This window comes from Henckelia pumila, chromosome 1, assembly GCF_033568475.1.
Source record: "Henckelia pumila isolate YLH828 chromosome 1, ASM3356847v2, whole genome shotgun sequence".
Lineage (NCBI taxonomy): Eukaryota > Viridiplantae > Streptophyta > Magnoliopsida > Lamiales > Gesneriaceae > Henckelia > Henckelia pumila.
Window position 1 is genome coordinate 172,790,484 of NC_133120.1, and position 19,960 is coordinate 172,810,443.

General features: G+C 35.8%; 2 protein-coding genes across 3 annotated transcripts; both read left to right on the top strand.

Moving 5' to 3' along the window:
- The first annotated feature begins 945 nt into the window (after positions 1-945).
- Positions 946-3,217, top strand: LOC140875429 (small ribosomal subunit protein bS20c). The gene is made up of 3 exons (XM_073279106.1): positions 946-1,215; positions 1,377-1,543; positions 2,787-3,217. Exons 1-3 carry the CDS (start codon positions 1,068-1,070, stop codon positions 3,021-3,023), a joined length of 552 nt encoding a protein of 183 aa, XP_073135207.1. The 5' UTR covers positions 946-1,067; the 3' UTR covers positions 3,024-3,217.
- Positions 3,218-3,697: 480 nt separating this feature from the next.
- On the top strand, positions 3,698-16,882 carry LOC140875508 (PRA1 family protein H). 2 transcript variants are annotated; one of them, XM_073279209.1, is made up of 5 exons: positions 3,699-4,218; positions 4,485-4,621; positions 15,132-15,203; positions 15,276-15,417; positions 16,358-16,882. In XM_073279209.1, exons 1-4 carry the CDS (start codon positions 3,713-3,715, stop codon positions 15,362-15,364), a joined length of 804 nt encoding a protein of 267 aa, XP_073135310.1. In that variant the 5' UTR covers positions 3,699-3,712; the 3' UTR covers positions 15,365-15,417; positions 16,358-16,882. The 2 variants fall into 2 exon arrangements, with proteins under 2 accessions (XP_073135311.1, XP_073135310.1); XM_073279210.1 differs by lacking the exons at positions 15,132-15,203; positions 15,276-15,417; positions 16,358-16,882 and adding an exon at positions 4,813-5,071 and having other exon boundaries at positions 3,698-4,218.
- The last annotated feature ends 3,078 nt before the right edge of the window (positions 16,883-19,960 follow it).

The following is a 19,960-nucleotide window of genomic DNA, read 5'->3' on the forward strand; positions in this document are numbered from 1 at the left end:
GTACTACAAAATTTATTATTATGAAGTAAAATTTGATTTTTATTTTCAGAAAGTAATTTTGAAGAACTAATTTATCAAATTGAGACGTGAAGTAGTAGAGAGATAAGTAGGAGTTGTCTTTCTTATTAGTGAATGATTTTTGAAAGAATATTTTGGTGTGTTTTTGATATACCAAAGCAGTTTCTATGATATCATCATCTATTATAAAATAAAATAAATAATGCATCAACTGATTAAATAAGTTAATATGAAAATAAAAAAAAATAATTATATATTTTACTCCAAAAATAATTAAATTCTGATCCAAAAAATTAGAAAAAAATTGAAATGTAAATGATCAAGAAAATCACATTTTTTAAATACAAATCTTATAATCCTTTGTTATAATTTTTTTAATTAACATATGAAAAATAAGTAAAAATAAAACACAAACTAAACGAAAGAGGGAAACAAAATGCCAAAAGGGAAAAAAAAAGTTCAAAAAATGGAAGAATATAAAATATATAAAAAATAGGCAAAAAATTTTAAAATGAAAATATTAAAAGAAATTAAAGATAGATAGAAGCTGATGCCCAAAACAATAAAAAAAATTAAATTAAAATAAATATATATAAAAATACAAAAAAAGAATTTACAAAAAAGTTGTGCAATTATGCTAAAAATTGTCATTATAAATTATAACAATAAAATTACACAAAAAATTTTGAAAAGATAAAAACAAACTAATATACATTTTAAAAAAATAAAAAATTAATGATATATAAAAAAAGAAAACAAAAAGTTAAAAAGAATAAATTTAAAATATATAAAAACAAAAAAAAAAAAGAAAAAAAAAAGAAAAAAGTGCTGTGCTACTAGTAGAGGATCCAGTCCCTAAAAGCGCTTTATGCTAACGCGATAATGGCCTTTTTTTCTCTACCTCCAAAGCCTTTCTGGTGAGTTATTCTCATTCCTTGCAGTAGTGAGACGCAGATAAGGTCACATATCAAACCAGAGATTTTCTTCTCCACTGTCTAATTCCCTGAATTTGCATTTTCCCCACAATCCGGAACTTGGCAGATAGATTCATGGCTGGAGCAGTAATGAATTGCGTTTCCTGTTGTGGGTTGTCGGGAAAGTTGAAGTCTCTTTCTCTCGCCACTCCAAATGCCACCTCTGCTGCCTTGAAGCCACTCAGCTTTTCATCCAATGCTTCCGTCAATCTTTTCTCTAAAGGTTAGACCAGCGAAAAACCAGTGAACCCATTTTCGTTTCGGTTGTTATATTGTAGAATTGGGTTTCTCATTTCTTACGTTCAGTGAGATGGAGTTTTTGTGAATATCACGCCTTTCTGAATTCTTGATGTTCTGGGTTTTCTTTCGGGGGTTGTGTTTTAGGGTTAGTTTCGGTGTGCCCGGTGCAAAGGCCGTTGCGGAGTTTGATAGTGTGTGAAGCTGGGACGACGAAGAAGGCAGACTCGGCCGCGAAGAGAGCTCGCCAAGCTGAGAAGAGGCGAATCTACAATAAGGCCCACAAATCCGAGATCCGGACTCGAATGAAGAAGGTCTGTTCACTCATTCGTTAAGCTATACTTCTATCCCGTTCTTGGATCTTTGAGGTATTAAAGAATCTAGCATGCGAAAATACGAAGCTTGAAATCAGATAAAATATGTTCTTTGAGTTCGTGACCAAGTGGATAAAGGCCTAAAAAAAAGCACCTTGAAGGCTTGAACTAATGAAATATAAGGGATTTAAATGCATGACCTTCTTGCCTCGATACCATGTTATGATTTATGAAGATCTGTGCTGCAATTATCCTGCGGGAGTTCATGAACTGCATTAACCTTTGTCGGAACTCGGAAAGATTTATAATTTAAATCAAGGTTCGAAAGTGTTGTGATTGTGCGAGCAAGTTGAAGTTTTGTGATATGGCCCTTGCAGACATAATGCTTTGGAAGAACACGTAAAGGTGAAAGACTCTGGGATTGAATCACGATTTACTGATTTAAATGTAACATGAGTAATGTTTAAAATGTTGTGGAGGGTTGGAAATTATGTAATAAATTTTCACAAGGACAAGCAAGAAAGCTGAGGAATGGTCTACAATTTTTAGTGAAATTTTAAAGGTTTCCTTGCATGTGGACCTGGAAGCAGTTGAACTTGTGTGAGAGGAGTCCGGTTTTGAAATTACTGTTTGAATAATCTCGTAGAGTGGGTTAAATATTGTATAATGTGAACCACGTGAAAACTAAGTGGAGTTGTCATTTTTAACCATTCTTTGGGACTGGGTTGCTGATAGTTTAGATGGGGATGTGATTTCTGTTATGCATTACATCTCTTTGTGATTATGGATGTTTTACTTTTTGTTTGTTTACACAAATATGAAATATGATGTATATGGTTTTCGTCTAATCGACGCCAACTTATTATAGAATTAGAAAAGCACAAGGCTGCGATTATTGGTATCTTGGATTTTGAGGGATAAAAATATGACTGTCATCAATTTAACTGGAATTAGCTGCAGAAGTTGCAAATTTGAAGTCTGTAAATCGGACTTAAGAAAGTTGCTTATAATTCACACTTCTGCAGGTGTTAATTCTTTCTTTTCACAACCGAAAGTGATGAACACATCTCCAGGGAGGATACATGACTTAGAACACCCAAAATTTTCAAGCATTATTTTAGGTTTATTAACGGAAATGTGGAGTTTGTAAATGCAGAAACAGTGACCTTTTAGTGAGTGGTGTAACTGAGCGGAGTTAAATTTGGTTGTCCAGTCAACTGATGCAAAACTCTCTAATTTTTAGGCTTTAGAGGCAATGGAAGCTCTTGTGAAGAAGACTGATGCACAAGCCGAAGAAGTACTTCCCATTGAAAAGCTGATAGCCGAAGCATATTCAGCCATTGATAAAGCTGTGAAGGTAGGAACACTTCACCGAAACACCGGGGGAAGGAGAAAGTCCCGACTCGCCAGAAGAAAGAAGGCCGTAGAGATCCACCATGGATGGTATACTCCTGTTCCGGCTTCTCTCCAGGCAGCATAGTCCCTGCATTCACTCATACGAGCGGTATCATTAGTTTTGTTTTTGTTTATCCGAATTAACTTGTATATGAATTTCCATGATACTGTCAACCAATTTATCACTCTCAGAGAGTTCAAATTATTGTATTGAAGTATGTTGGCAACATCGATGATCACTTTCTGTTTCTCATGATACTCCAATCTATCGTTTTATAACTCATTTACAGCTACAATAAATGCTTCAAAATCAGAGGATTCTCAAGAACTGGGAATTGTAGATTTATTCATCGAATAGCTAGCTCACTAGTTTTCAACAGGCGAAGCATTTCACGAGTTAGCGCATGGAGCGAGCATACACGGTCTAGAAACATACTTGAAAAAATACAACTTTTGTCATGAAACTATATGAAGTAAACTAATATCGAACCAATTTGATGATATCATCCTAATTTTAGCACGAGAATATATATATATCTATATCTATATTAAATCAATACTTTTTATTATATAAAAAAAGAAAAAATAAATCAATTCTCGCGATAGTTCTAACAATATATAATTAAAAAATGAAATATAATATTCGATTCCCATGGAATAATTAATTACTCTACTCCATATAAAATATATATTTTTAAAAAATTAAATTTCATACAAAAATAAGATGAGATACATAGACATGGATTGGTAAATATAAAGAGAGGAAGATAGGGTATGTTACAAGTGAAGTTGGTTCCCAGCAAAGAAACTCCTTATCCCGCGAAGAGAATGGGAATGGTGTTCACCCCGAACCCGCTAGCCCTAAGCGTACCCGAACCCGAGTTCGAATCCTGGCTCCGCGACTCCGGCTACCTCGAAATCATCGACCAGCGCACCACCGACCTCCACCGCCTCACCACCGCCACCCCACCTAATTCAGCCGCCGTAGACTCCACCTCCGCCGCTGTAACTGCCACAGCTACTAATTCTGAAGGTTTCCGCTCCTTGTTCTCCCTCATCTGGACCTTGCTCTCGCTCTTCACTTTCAACCCTTTCTCCAAGCTCACGACGGACGATTTCTCCAGCGATACTCCGCCTTGGACCACTGCCTTTTTTGGCTCCTCTGATTCTTACTCGTTCCCGTCTTCTCCCGCTCAGGTTCGCCTACGTGTCCACGAGAATGTCAAACGCTTCGCTCGCAATTACGCCTCGCTGTTCATCCTCTTTTTTGCCTGCTCCCTGTAATTACTCGTTCTTTCTGTTTCCTGCCCAAGCTGTTTTGTAGCTCTCTTTGGGGGTGGATTTCAATTATTTATTTTTATGGAAGCTAGGAAAATAGAATTTTTATGGGAAAAATTGGTTTGGGATGAATGATATTTCTGGAAAATAGAAACAAACAATGGAAATGCAACTAAAAATATTGAGTTTGACGTTTCCTTCCTCAATTGTCTTTGGGGATTCGATTGCTTACACTGTGGTAATATGAAAATGTTGGTTGTGATGACAGGTATCAGTTGCCCATTGCCCTTGTTGGTCTTATTTCATGCTTAGCACTGTGGGATGTATTCAGGTTTGTAGGTGATCGATGGAAGTTGGATGGATATCCTTTACTAAGAGAAATTTTAATCCGTATTGTTCAGTGTGGTTAGTTTTCTAACACTCATTGGATTGAGTTTATATACTGTTACTATTCTTTTTAGCTCTTTCTTGTACAGAACCGAAAGACTATTGAAATTTGAATGTATGCAAAATCTTGTTGCTAATGCATGCAGTGGTATACAAATTATTTTGTAGAATAACCATCTTGAATTTAATTTGAGTCACGTCCCTTCCAGTTTGAACGCTGTGCATGCTCTAGTTCAAGGATATTGCATCTCGAACTGTTGGCACCTAGATTTCTTTTGTGAAGAGGTGGCTGGATCTCATCTCTTATCTTGCTGTCATTTCCCCTTAGAGGATAAACAACACGTCAACACCCATATTTCACAAAGCTTGTGCTCCCTCATAGAGTTATATAGTTTTCAAGTTCATTGTGATGCGAATATATGCTGGATAGGCTTGAGCGATGATGCTTGTGACTGCGCACATCGACAGTATGTGTTAACTATTCTATTTATTTTTATTTTGGGAGTTTGTTTCATTTCTTATACAAAAAATGTCGGAGGATGCATTTGGTACCCGTTGATGGCCTTTGAGAAATTGTTAGCAACCACAATTAATATATACTATTAATAGAAGAGAATTATAGTCAAGAATAACCCAGAGATGATCTCTGTACCCTAGCCAAAGCTAGTCCCTAGCACAAGCTAGTAATAATCAAGCAAAAGGCAATAAACTAAATGACTAACTCTCATCATTTGCCCCTAATATATTCCCCTTGCCCCTCTCCCAAGTCATTCCTTCTAGAATTCTCTTCACGACAAGATAATAGCTTCGGCCCAATGTATTAGGCCCATGACAATATCACTCTCTTGATCACTTACGGCCCATGGACCTAAGCTCCTAACAGAAATACTATGAACGACACTCATGGTGTTCAAAACTAAGAAGATAAATGGTGGTAAAATGCCATAACAAAGGAAAGAAAGACAAATAGTCAAATAAAAGATATTTAGCAACCCATAATCAATTGTGCATGTGAATCAATGGATCGATTGTTTTCAATGTTGTAAATGGCGGGGCGGTCAGTGATCGCCTACCGCCTTGGCCGCCCAGGCGGTTGAATTTTTTTAGCAATTTTCAATAGTCAATTATGTATAATCATGCAATGTAATTACAGATACTCACACTTTTTTTGTGTAATATATATAATTAAATAATGTTTATGCCTAAAGAACCTTCATACAATATATACAATCTAGACAAAGTGCAAATAAATATATAAATGCAAACTAACAAGATAATTAAGGTGGTGGTTGATGGCGGCAGCGGCGGAGGGCGGATGGAGGCGGTTTGAGGCAGGTGGTGACTGATGGCGAAGGACATTTGAAACCAAAAATAAATACAAAAGAGAGAGAGAGGTGTTTTTATTATATCTAAGGTTTTTAAAATTGATTGACTTTGACTGAATTTTAAAATTATTTGACTTTGATAATTGATTGGAATTTTGAAATCATTGACCGCCTCGGCCGCCTGCTTGCCCGCCTCCGCCGCCAGATGGCCTCGGACCGCCTACAGGGACCGCCTTAGACTAAGGCGGGGCGGTCGAGGGCTGCCTACCGCCTAGGCACCGCTTAGGCGGCCGCCTCGACCGCCATTTAGAACACTGATTGTTTTTAATTTTCATGTCATCATATATTCCGAACAAAAAATGAAACCTATTGTATAGGAAAAGGTCCAATGGAAGAGTCCCAGAAGAAGGTTAATTAGACGGAGGATACGGGCCGCAATCGAGGCGGACGACTCTAACTACTAGCATTTAAATAAATAAAGAAAAATACGGATTTAAATTTTTTTTTGACGTTACCTATTTGTTTGAACACCAATCCAGCTGTCTCAAAACATTTTAATAAATGCCTCAAACAGAAGACAACCACAGGGTAAAAAGTTATACATGTTCAGTGGATCATCCGACACAAAGCAAATGTAATAATAGTTTTACATATCATAATAAACGCAGGGAAAAACACATCCTGCTACTAACGGGAAATCAAAAACGACATAAATTCATTATTTCCAATAACATAATGCGGAAGAAAAATAAAAGAGCGGCAACGGTTGAGGGCGTGCCACCGAACACTACAGATTCTGATGATCCTGCCCGCAGCCTCATCTGCAAACTCACCTGCACCAAGCATAGTAAGGAGCCTAAAAGCCCAACAAGATTTTGCGCTATATATAAAAAGATTCAAAATATATGCAGCATACTAAAAATAATACTAAGTATAATATGAGACTCTCACGAATGAAATGTAATAACATGTCCGAAGTAGAAACAATCACAATATGCAATGAAAATATAACATTCATGAACCATTTACCCTTTTCAATTATCTTGTGAATTTAGATCCTCTATTGTGACTATGGTTTTGATCGATCAATGGCTACAGTACTATGCCGACAAGGATACTGAGATCTCTCCCGACACCACATTGCCCTTCTGAATTGGTACCGACCTCGTACTACACGTCTGGTTGGTAGGGAAGCCGAGATTTCTCTTGACCTCGTACTACACGTTTGGTGGGTACGAAAGTCGAGATGTCTCCCGACCTCGTATTACACGTCTAATTTTGGCAAGTGAACCAGAGCATCCCCCGACCCATCATTGCACGTCTAAGTCACAACCAACTCACTTCATTCATTAACTTTTCATTAAATTTATCCTTTTCACATTTAACTTTTTATCTTTTCATCTTTTCATAATTTAAACTTCGGGCGTTAATGAATAAACTGACATGAACCCAAAAAGATAAGATAAACTTTGAATTAATGGATGAACGACGTATAAGTGGCCACTCTTAGACTTATGGACCTTTCTAGCATTACTTAGACTTATACCCAAAAAGGTTAAACCGGGCGTTCGGCCCGTACGAACCATAACTTAGCTCATTCGTATCCAAAAGACCTCCCGTTCGAACCGACACCTCATACACATCTTATATTACTTCTAGGATCAATATTTACCCTTTTATGACAACCCAAACATCCCGATCAAATTGGTTTCCCGGACAGCCCCTAACTTTCCAGAAAAATTTGCTCATGACACTTCAACTTAAACCAATTCTTTCTTACTCGATTCTTATCCGAAATAAGCCCAATTTGAACCGACGCGACCCTAACATCATCCACAATCAGTGAAACCAGGGTAGCCCCTGACAAGACCTCAAGAAGGTGACGACCAAACCCATTTCCTAGAGGCGAGCCGCACCCATTTCCTAGAGACGAGCCGCATAGGCTATAAAATTCTGTTTTGGTTCTCCAATTGCTAAGGCTTTCCAAACCCATTCATCATGACCTATCACACCAAAAATCCATCCAATCACCCTCTAAGACTCCCTAAATGTCCAGCAAGACCCCTCGAGGTAGTCACTTTCACGGTGCTAGCTCAATTCAAACGTTTAATCCCATACGATCACCCGACATCCTCAAACACTACAAACTACCCCATCCAAAATCCATCAAGTCCAGCCCGTACTACTCATCTATGCACTTCCAATATCACATTTACATCCTAAGTTCACCCCTTGGGCAACCCTTAACCTCCTCATCCATTTTATCAAAATCTTGATTTCAAACGCCCCAAAGTCAAGTCAAATTGCAACATTTCAATACATATATATAAAAGCGCTAGCATAACACAATGTATAACATATAACCACCCCTATACACATTACATTGGATCGAAAATGGCACGCACAATCTGATTTTTCTTTCAATACATCCAAATTTTCATTTAAATGCAAGAATCTCATCCATTCAAGTTCATAAAGCATGCTAGCAATTAAAAATGCACAAAACCAACTTCAAGCCCCCTTTACTACTGAAATTCGAAACTCACACACCCCATAAACACAAAATAATCTGCAAAATTCGAATTCAAAGGGAAAGAACCAAGAAAACATATATCCTATGCTTGGGTTTAAAAAAGAAGTGAAATTTCTTGCCTAAACCACTTCAAGAATCAAGGAAGGGGACGGCTAGGCTGTAGGAAAGGCTCGACCAGCAGCTTAAGGACCTCTCACAGGTGGTCTTCGGCGTGGCACGGTGGTGGCTCGGTTGCTGGGCGGCGGCCGAAGTTGAAGGGGAAGAAGAATGGTGAAGGCCGATAGTTTAGGGAAGGAGCAATGAAGATGCCGTGAAGATTTCTTGGAGAGGGAGTGAAGGGCGGCTGAAGTGTCTTAAAAATCCTAGGTTGTGTGTGTTGTGTGATATTTTAAGTGTAGTGTATGTATAGGTAGGTGGTGTGAGTGTAGGGTGAGTACAAAATGGCTTTTTCACTTATAAAATTGCTACTTTTATTATTACAACTTTAGGCTTAGGATTTTGCACTCAAGGTCCAGCTTAGGAAGGGATTAAGCTGCTGGTTCGGCCATTCTTTCAGCCTAGCTGTCCCCCCTCCTTGTTCATTCCAGTTTGAGGCAAGAAACTTCATTCTCTTTTTAAACCCGAGCATAGAATATATGTGTTCTTGGTTCCTCCCCTAAATTTTAAAGTTTTCAGATTATTTTGTGCATAAATGGTGAATTTGTTTCGAAAATTCAGTAGGTTAGGGCTTGAGAAATTGATTTTGTGCATCTTTCATTTCTAGTGTGATTTATGAACTTGATTCAATGAGATTCTTGCATTAAATTGGAAAATTTGTTGTATTGAATGAAAAATCAGATTTATGTATGCCATGTTCGACCCATTATAGTGTGTATATGGTTGGTTATATGATATACATGGTGTTATGCAAGCCTTTTTATACATATGTATTGAAATGTTGCAAATTGGCTTGAGTTTGGAGAGTTTGAAATCAAAATTTTGATGAAATGGATGAAGGGGTGGAGGGGCTGCCCATGATGTGTTATTAGGAGTTAAATGTGATTTTGAAAATGTGTTGGATGAGTAGTAGGGGCTGAACTTAGTGGATTTTGGATGGAGTGTTGATTTGTAGTGTTTGAGGGTGTCGGGTAATCGTATAGGGTTAAACGTTTGAATTTAGCTAACCCCGGACAAGTGACTAGCTTAAGGGCTCTTGCTGGACATTTAGGGACACTTGGAGCGTGCTTGGATGAATTTTGATGTGATAGGTCATGAGGAGTGAGTTAGGGAAGCCTTAGCATTAAGAGTGCCAAAACAAAATTTTCTAGTCTATGCGGTTCGCTTCTAGGAAATAGGTCTGGCCGTGACATCCTTGAGGTATGAACAGGGGCTACCCTGGCTTCACTGGTTATAGGTGATGTTAGGGTCGTGTCGATGCAAATTGGGCTTATTTCGGATAAGAATCGAGTAGGTAAGGTATGTTTTAAGTCGAAGTGTCATGAGCAGATTTTTCCGAGAAGTTAGGGGCTGTCCGGGAAACCAAATTGATCGTGATGTTCGGGTTGTCCAAAAAGGGTAAATACTGATCTTAGGTATGATATAAGATGTGTTTGAGGTGTCGGTTCGAACGAGAGGTCTTTTGGATAAGAATGGGCTAAGTTATGTACCGTACGGGCCAAACGAACTTGTTAACCTTATCGGGATAAGTCTAAGTGATGCTAGAAAAGTCCTTAAACCTTAGGGTGACCACTTACACTTCGTTCATCCATTAATTCAAAGTTTATACTATCTTTTGTGGTTCATGTCATTTTATTCATTCAACGCCCTATTCCTTCGTGTGCGTCGACTTCAAATCCACTTTTATTCTAGTCCCGAAGTTTAAATTAAAGAATGCATGTAAAGGTGAAAAATTAAATGTGAAAAGGTTAAATCTAATGAAAAATTAAAGAATGAAGTGAGTTGGTTGTTACTTAGACGTGGAATAATGGGTCGGGGGATGCCCTGGTTCATTTGCTAAAATTAGACGTGTAGTACGAGGTCGAGAGACATCTCGGTTTCTCTAACAACCAGACGTGTAGTACGAGGTCGGGAGAAATCTCGGTTTCCCTACCAACCAGACGTGTACTACGAGGGGAGAAATCTCAATTTTCCTACCAATTTAAGGGCAATGTGGGGCCTAGAGAAATCTTGGTTTCCTTGCCGGCACAGTACTGTAGCCATTCATCGATCAAAACCATAGTCACAATCGAGGATCTAAATTCACATGATAATTGAGAAAGAGAAATGATTCATGAATGTTATATTTTCATTGCATATTGTGATTGTTTCAACTTCAGGCATGTTATTACATTTCATTCGTGAGAGTCTCATTGTATACTTAGTATTACTTTTAGTATGCTGCATATATTTTGAATCCTTGTTTTTTTATAGCGCAAATCTTGCTTGGCTTTTAGGCTCACTCCTATGCTTGGTGCATGTGAGTTTGCAGATGAGGCTGCGGGGCAGATCCTCAGAGTCTGTAGCATTCGGTGGCACGCCCTCGACCGTTGCCGCTCTTTTATTTTCTTTCGCATTATGTTATTGGAAATAATGAACTTATGTCGTTTATGTTTTCTCGTTAGTAGCAGGATGTGTTTTTCCCTCCGTTTATTATGGCATGTAAAACACTTATTATCACATTTGCTTTGTGTCAGTTGATTCACTGAACATGTATAACTATTTATCTCGTGGTTGCCCTCTGTATGAGACATTTATTTAAATGCTGCTTTGAGACAGATGGTTTGGTGTTCAAACAAATAGGTCATGTTAATTTTTTTTTTAAAATTCGTATTTTTCTTTACTTATTAAATGTTAGTAGTTAGAGTCGTATTACAATGACCGTGCTCTGATACCAACTGAGACGACTTTAACTACTAGCATTTAAATAAATAAAAAAAAAATTGACATGACCTATTTGTTTGAACACCAATCCACCTATCTCAAAGTAGCAGTTTAATAAACAACCACGAGGTAAGAAGTTATACATGTTTAGTGGATCATCCGACACATAGCAAATGTAATAATAATTTTACATATCATAATAAATTCAGGGAAAAACACATCTTGCTACTAACGGGAAATAAAAAACGACATAAATTCATTATTTCCAATAAGATAATGCGGAAGAAAAATAAAACAGCGGAAACGGTCGAGGGCGTGCCACCGAACACTACAGACTCTGAGGATCCTGTCCCGCAACCTCATCTGCAAACTCACCTGCACCAAGCATAGTAGTGAGCCTTAAAGCCCAGCGAGTTTTGCGCTATATATAAAAAGATTCAATATATATGCAGCATACTAAAAGTAATACTAAGTATACAATGAGACTCTCACGAATGAAATGTAATAACATGCCCGAAGTAGAAACAATCAGAATATGTAATGAAAATATAACATTAATGAACCATTTCCCCTTTTCAATAATCTTGTGAATTTAGATCCTCGATTGTGACTATGGTTTTGATCGATCAATGACTACAGTACTATGCCGGCAAGGATACCGAGATCTCTCCCGACACCACATTGCCCTTCTGAATTGGTAGGGAAATCGAGATTTCTCCCGACCTCGTACTACACGTCTGGTTGGTAGGGAAACCGAGATTTCTCACGACCTCGTCCTACACGTCTGGTGGGTAGGGAAGCCGAGATGTCTCCCGACCTCTTATTACACGTCTAATTTTGGCAAGTGAACCAGGGCATCCCCGACCCATCATTGCACGTCTAAGTCACAACCAACTCACTTCATTCATTAACTTTTTATTAGATTTATCCTTTTAACTTTTCATCTTTTCATAATTTAAACTTCGGGACTAGAATGGAAGTAAATTTGAAGTCAACACACGCGAAGGAATAGGGTGTTGAATGAATAAACTGACATGTACCCAAAAAGATAATATAAACTTTGAATTAATTGATGAACGACGTATAAAGGGCCACTCTTAGGCTTATGGATCTTTCTAGCATTACTTAGACTTGTACGCAAAAAGGTTAAACCGGACGTTCGGCCCGTACGAGCCATAACTTAGACCATTCGTATCCAAAAGACCTTCCGTTCGAACGGACACCTCAAACACATCTTATATCACTTCTAGAATCCGTATTTACCCTTTTATGACAACCCAAACATCCCGATCAAATTGGTTTCCCGGACAGCCCCTAATTTTTCGGAAAAATCTGCTCACAACACTTCAACTTAAACCAACCCTTTCCTACTCGATTCTTATCCGCAATAAGCTCAATTTGAACCGACGCGACCCTAACATCAACCACAATCAGTGAAACTAGGGTAGCCCCTGACCAGACTCAAGAAGGTTACGACCAAACCCATTTACTAGAGGCGAGTCGCATAGGCTATAAAATTCTGTTTGGTTCTCCTATTGCTAAGGCTTTCCAAACCCTTTCCTCATGGCCTATCACACTAAAAATCCATCCAATCACCCTCTAAGACTTCCTAAATGTCCAGCAAGAGCGTTCGAACCAGTCACTTGCCCGGTGCTAGCTCAATTCAAACGTTTAATCCCATACGATCACCCTGCATCCTCAAACACTACAAACCAATACCCATCCAAAATTCTTCAAGTCAGCCCCTACTACTCATCTAACGCACTTCCAAGATCACATTTACATTCTAAATTCACCCCTTGGGCAGCCCCTTAACTTCCTCATCCATTTTAATCTTGATTTCAAACGCCCCAAACTCAAGTCAAATTGCAACATTTCAATACATATATATATATAAAAGGGCTAGCAAACACAATGTATAACATATAACCACCCCTATACACATTACATTGGATCGAAAATGGCATGCACAATCTGATTTTTCATTCAATACATCCAAATTTCCATTTAAATGCAAGAATCCCATCCATTCAAGTTCATAAAGTATGCTAGCAATGAAAAATGCACAAAGCCAACTTCAAGCCCCCTTTACTACTGAAATTCGAAACTCACACCCCATAAACACAAAATAATCTGCAAAATTCGAATTCAAAGAGAAAGAACCAAGAAAACATATATTTTATGCTTGAGTTTAAAAAGGGAGTGAAATTTCTTGCCTAAACCACTTCTAGAATCAAGGAAGGGGACGACTAGGCTGTAGGAAAGGCTCTACCAGCAGCTTAAGGACCTCTCACAGGTGGTCTTCGGGGCAGCACGGCGGTGGCTCGGTGGCTGGCGGCGGCCGAAGTTGAAGGGGAAGAAGAATGGTGAAGGCCGAGAGGTTTAGGAAGGAGAAATGAAGATACCTTGAAGATTTCTTGGAGATGGAGTGAAGGGCGGCTGAAGTGTTTTAAATATCCGTGGGTTGTGTGTGTTGTGTGATGTTTTATGTGTAGTGTATGTATAGGAAGGTGGTGTGAGTGTAGGGTGAGTACAAAAGTGCATTTTCACTTATAAAATTGCTACTTTTATTATTACAACTTTAGGATTAGGATTTTGCACTCATTTTGAATTTATAAGTTTAAAATCCTTAATTTAAATATTACGAATAGAATTTCACTAGTCCGGGTCCAAAAAGGCAAATTTTAAGAAATTTCGAAAATTACGAGCAAAAATGCACCTACGCGATTTTCGTTACCCGGAAAATTTAAAAATAAAATTTTCTTTTTATTTTCTTTAACTCTCATGAATTTTAGGTCATAAAAATTTAGAATATGATGTTTTTTCGCCGTGTCCACCTGTACCGCGTGCCGGGGCCGAAAGTCACTAAGTTCAAGTATCTCAAGTAAAGAAATTTAAATATTTGAGCAATTAAATTCCAAAGAAATTTCAAAGCGTTTAATCCTCATGAATTTTAAGAATTTAAATACCGAGGCTAAATTAGGCATGAAATTTAAATTATGGAACTTAGGCGTCACATACCCTTTCGTGAACAATCATTTAAATGATGTTTGAACACTTCAACTTTAGTTTTGTGAAATTCTAACAATTTAATCCAACAAGGCGTTAACTAACCTCCCAAAACGGAGATTGAGTATGGTTTACTATGTTTGTGTTCCCAAGGCTTTATTTCCTACTTAAAAAATCACTGGCTTTGCGGGGGAAGGTTATAGGCTAACTTTATTGTTGTTGCTTTGGAAACAAAGTAAAAAATAAGATTTTAGAGATGCGTTCTGAAAATATCTATATGCTGGTTACACATTCCATTGAAGATGGAGATTTATAGTTGAGAATTGATACAGAGCATGAGTCAGTACCACTCATTTGTATGTCATACTTTAAAATCTTTCAGAGCATGTCTCTCCTTTGAGGCTCTCCATTTTTCTTTTCCTAATCGTGGAGTCCTTGTATATTCGCTATAAAAATCGTACACAGATTCATAATAAAAGGCGGTGGTGTCAGTTTGAACATCCTTTATCATCTTCTTCTTCGTTCAAGTTGAATGCTTACCGATATATCACGGTCTCTGTACCATCCCTGAGACGAACATTTCTTCCTCGTAGATAGCATCTTACTATGTTACTCTGTTTGGAATGATCTTGTTACTTCTCTTACTGATGATCTAATTTAGTGCTATGCTTCCTAACACTGGGCAGCATACCCATTGTTCATTATTAATAGATCTCATATCTAATAGTAACTCTGTTTTGCGCCCTGTAATGGGTTTTTCAAGTGTTGTACCTTCTAGATGATGAAGTCTCATTCTTTGCAGTGACTGCTGTTATCATGTTAATTTCCAACGTCCAGTTGGCCGTCTTCTGTGCTGTTGGTTTCAGTTATGCAGGTAATTGCTTGTTCATTCCCTGCCTTCGTTTTTTGCATGATGTTGTTTTCACGATCATCTATTGTTCTGCAGTCATGATTTTACACTCCTCGTTTCGGAAATTGACCCCTGCAAAGCAACCAGCTGCAAAAGGTGGATATAGAAGGAATGGCAGACGATAAGACAGAATTATATTTGTCATGGCCTGTCTTCTTTGTGACAAAATGCATAAAATGTCAGTAAGTTGATCTTTTATGGCCTGTCTCCGATTTTGGTTCCTGATTCAACTGCTAAGGGTACAGAATAAGAACATATGATTCAAAGCATGCTAATAACTTATTTCACTCTAAACCTCTACAATCTTATTCATACTGAACATCTGGATAAAGTTTCAATTTTTCGTCCAAAACTAGGTCCACATTCGAGCCATCAATCTGAATTTATGAATTTTCTTGTCATTTTAAATATTACTTAACCTTATTCTATGAAGATGCACTGATCCATTGAGGCTATGATCACGTTAAAGGATTTGGTTTCAGAAATAAATAGGTGGTCTACGCACAGACGCACACAATGCAAGCTTAATGAGGAATACAAAATCACCTGGAATTGGAGAAAGTAATCCTATTGTGAAAATTAAAAAGACAATATGACGGGATAATTTCACAATTACAATTATATTAGTTTTGCTTTGTTTACAGTTTTTGAACTGGAATCTCATGATGGTTGGGTTTCAGTATTAATTTTGTCTCTTATATAAACTAGCACAGTTTCAAACCTTTGAATATTGATTTTATCCTTCATTTCCTTGAGTTATTTTAATTGAAAGATGGAAAAATCGGCAACAAATTGATTTGTTTAAAAATATTGATGAACGATATATTATATATATGCACAATGCATTATACATCTGCCCACGTCAAAAGAATTTATGTAGCGGAGATGTGTATTCACTATTTCTGCATCTTTATGTGATCACAAAATAATTGTTCCTTTTTAATTGTGAGATAATGGACTACACTAGCGCAGCAGTGCAGCTTGTTGCTAACTTGACTTAAACTATCATTTTGTTTTTGTTTGTTAATTCATTGATATAGTGCTGTGGGGATGCTCATCTTTGCCTTGCAATGTTCAATTTATTTAAGATTTCACTTTAACATTACAATGTTTTCCAGTGTTAGAATGGTTCGAAGAAAATGCAGTATAACATGGTTTTGAAGAACTGCGCACGAATGTAAAAGAGCTGGCTTCAACTTCGAATGCGTAAGATTGATCTATGTGCTACACCAGAGAATCAATCCTTGTGTGGTATTCACGGTGAGATATATGGCTCTCAGATGAATTCCGTGTAGACCTCGTGTATATACTTTGCACATACATAATGGTAAGTATTACACGGGTTTCGTTTTCGCCAATGTAGCTTGGATCAACTCAACTTATACTTGCCTTAAAAAGTAGTTGGACCAGACTGGGTTACATATTAAAAATCCTATTGAAAGGGAGAGAGATGGGGTGCTTCATTTGTTGCAAGCAATTCTTCATTAGTCACAAATATTTCTTGCTGTACACTAGAAATGTTGTTAACATGGGCACACTTTACTAATTTTCTTGTTCCATGAACGATTAATTGTTTATACTTTCTTCGCCAAGGTAAGTATATTAAATGTAACTTGTGTCTATAATTGTCGAGGTATTGAAATTTGAAACTCATGGCTTAAAATTTGAAACTTATAGCTCAAACTATGTCTATTGATGCTAATCCTTCTATCTCAATGCCAACTTTTAATTTCTCCATCAGAAATTTCATGCCACACTAGATGAGAAATTTTATGTTATTCCGAGGATAATACTCCACAAGAGTACACGTAAAGTTGAATATTGTTCAGCACAGATCTATTGAAAAAAATGTGAACTCCACTTGTATGAATAAATGGCATCATTGAATACATTTTTTGAGCAACTTTTTTTGGGGTAGCATCTCATCTTTCTCTTTTCATATGCAGTAAACAAAATCCTTTTTGCTTGTCTTTTTTTAACAAAATAATTTTTTTTAAAATTTAAACAAGCACATGATTTGTACGTGTACTCTTTTGATGATTCTATTATTACAATTTTACTAAAGTATATTTGTCACTTTAAACATCGTGAATATTATATTTTTTTCACTAGTTTAATGATAATGCCATTTTTTGACATTAGATTATAAGACGTTACTTTTGCATTTTTAGAGCAAATGATTTTGTGTTTGAGTCTAAACTTTTATTTCAATTTTTTTTATTAACAATTGAAAAATAAAAGAATGAACTAAGGTCCAATCATTCTCTGTCCGAGCTTGATTCTGAATGAAGAGGTTTATTTTAAATAATTAATATTAATTATTTTGTGTATCGATGTAGCTTGAGCACAAACGCATAAAAGATCAGCTGGGCCATTTCAATACGATTGCCGAGTATAATAATCACCAAATGCCATTATAAAAATAAAAGTTCTTTAAAAAAGTCCTTTATTGAATGTATTTAAATAAAATTTAAAAAATGAAATTTAGAACCTTATTAACTCTCCAAACAAATTATAAGATATTAGTGCCAGTGTGCATGCAATAATTATTTTTTTTTAAAAAAATGTGTAATGTTTTTGGAGTTTGGTTAATATTAAATAAAATTATGAACTACTACACTAAAAATTTTTGTAATTACTTTTGATATTTTTTAATTATTGTTTGAATAATGATGGATGTTTTGAAGAAATAATGATGCAATTATATACATATTTACAGTTTATGATGAGTGTATTCTTAAATTTTAAAAAATGGATGAGATATAATAGTTATGATAGGTTGTTAAAATAGATTTTTCTCATTGTTTTTATTGAATTAAAAATATTAATTTTCTAAATTAATAGGCGTATTTTTGTATGTCAATCGGCTATTTACCAGTCAAACTATTGGTTCTTGGATCTAAAGAAAATTTGAGAAAGTTACAATAATCCATGGTAGTTATTTTCTTATATATCTCGCCGCATGTTTCTTCGTGATTTGGATCAAGTAAATTGTCAAATTTTAGTTTTAATAATCCTTGTTTGTTATACTTTTTTTTTTCTTGTCAGCTTGATTTTATGTAACAATTATCTAACCCTAATATCATGATCACATATACAGCATCATATCATCATTCTCAATAAAAAAAATTATTATCAAATTTGAGTGATACATGGCTAGATAATTACCTATATTGCAAATTACAAAATGCAAATGTACGAGATTAAAAAAATAAAGAAATAATTGTGTTTATTTATCTAGAATGGTGTGCTGAGTTGACAAATTTACTAATTATAACCAAGGACAAATAATGCATAAAATTCAAAATAAAAAATAATAATGTTTGGGACCCATAAAAGATACGGTGGTGCTTGCCCCAGGGCGGTCAATGCGGAAGTTTTTTGACGTACTGTCGGCTAACATATTCCCCCATATCTATCAACTTCATTTTCTTTCTCCTTCCCACTTAAAATGCCTTAATATATGGGTACATTTCTTTAAAAAAAATTTAGATCTCTTATAGGGTATTACATTTAAGGTGGTTGAATTAAATCTATATATATATATATATATAGAAAAATGCTACATGTATATGAAAGGTTACACATTGGGTTACACACTCCACTTGAAATTACAAAATCATTCTTCTATTTTATTTGAAAAAAATTCTTTCCAAAATACATCAATGATATTTATGTAATGTCAAGTGTAACATGTAACCCAACATGTAACCCTCCGTGTACATGTAGTATCACCCATATATATATATATATATATATATATATATATATATATATATATGGGTACATTATACATCTATCAATGCTACGCACACGAATTATATGAGCAACCAAGGAGTATGTTTTTTGTGATTTTTATATGTGAAACGAGTCAATCTTATTTAATTTTTAATAAAAAAATATTGTTGGTATAAAAAATAATATTTTTTTATAGCTAAGATAAATAAGAGATTTGTTTTACAAAATTAACCAATGAGACCGTCTTACGTGAGTTTTTGTGATAAGTGATGTACATATATCATGTATTATGTATATAAAATATAATATTTGTTTTTACAAATATTTTATTTTAATTTTTTTTCCTATTTTTCTATTTGATAGTTCAGTGGTTTCTTTTTTATAATGAAAACTTCGATATATATGGGTGAAATTTCTGTCATGAATTATCAAATCCAGCTCTGCTTCGAACTTATTTAGGCTTGATTATCGCTTCATGACATGAAATATCTAAAACAAAGGCAAAACAAAAATTTTATACTATCATCAAATAAGAAGCTGTGATTATATGAAAAAGAAAACACAAAATAAATACAACTATAACAATTTATTATGCCCATAATATTAATTTGTACTGCATTTCAATTTTTGGTGTGAGTAATTATTCAACCTATAAGACCTACCTATTCAAAGTATTGAATTCACATTATGTGATTTCATTAGGTTGGTATACCTACCTTTTATTTTTTATCCATTTTTTCCTCCAACATTCACACATCATTTGACGTACCCTAAGATATTACCAAAGATAGTAATCCCTTCTCTCTCTCTCTCTCTATGCATATTTGAAAATATTTATGTGTGTTTTAAAAAAAAAAAAATTTATATGTTTTTCATATATTAAATACACAAAAAAATATTTTTTTTTTTCAATTTTTTTAACTTCCCCTACACAAATGTGTCGAGTCCTCAACAATATACAATTTATCTAAACTTAACTAACT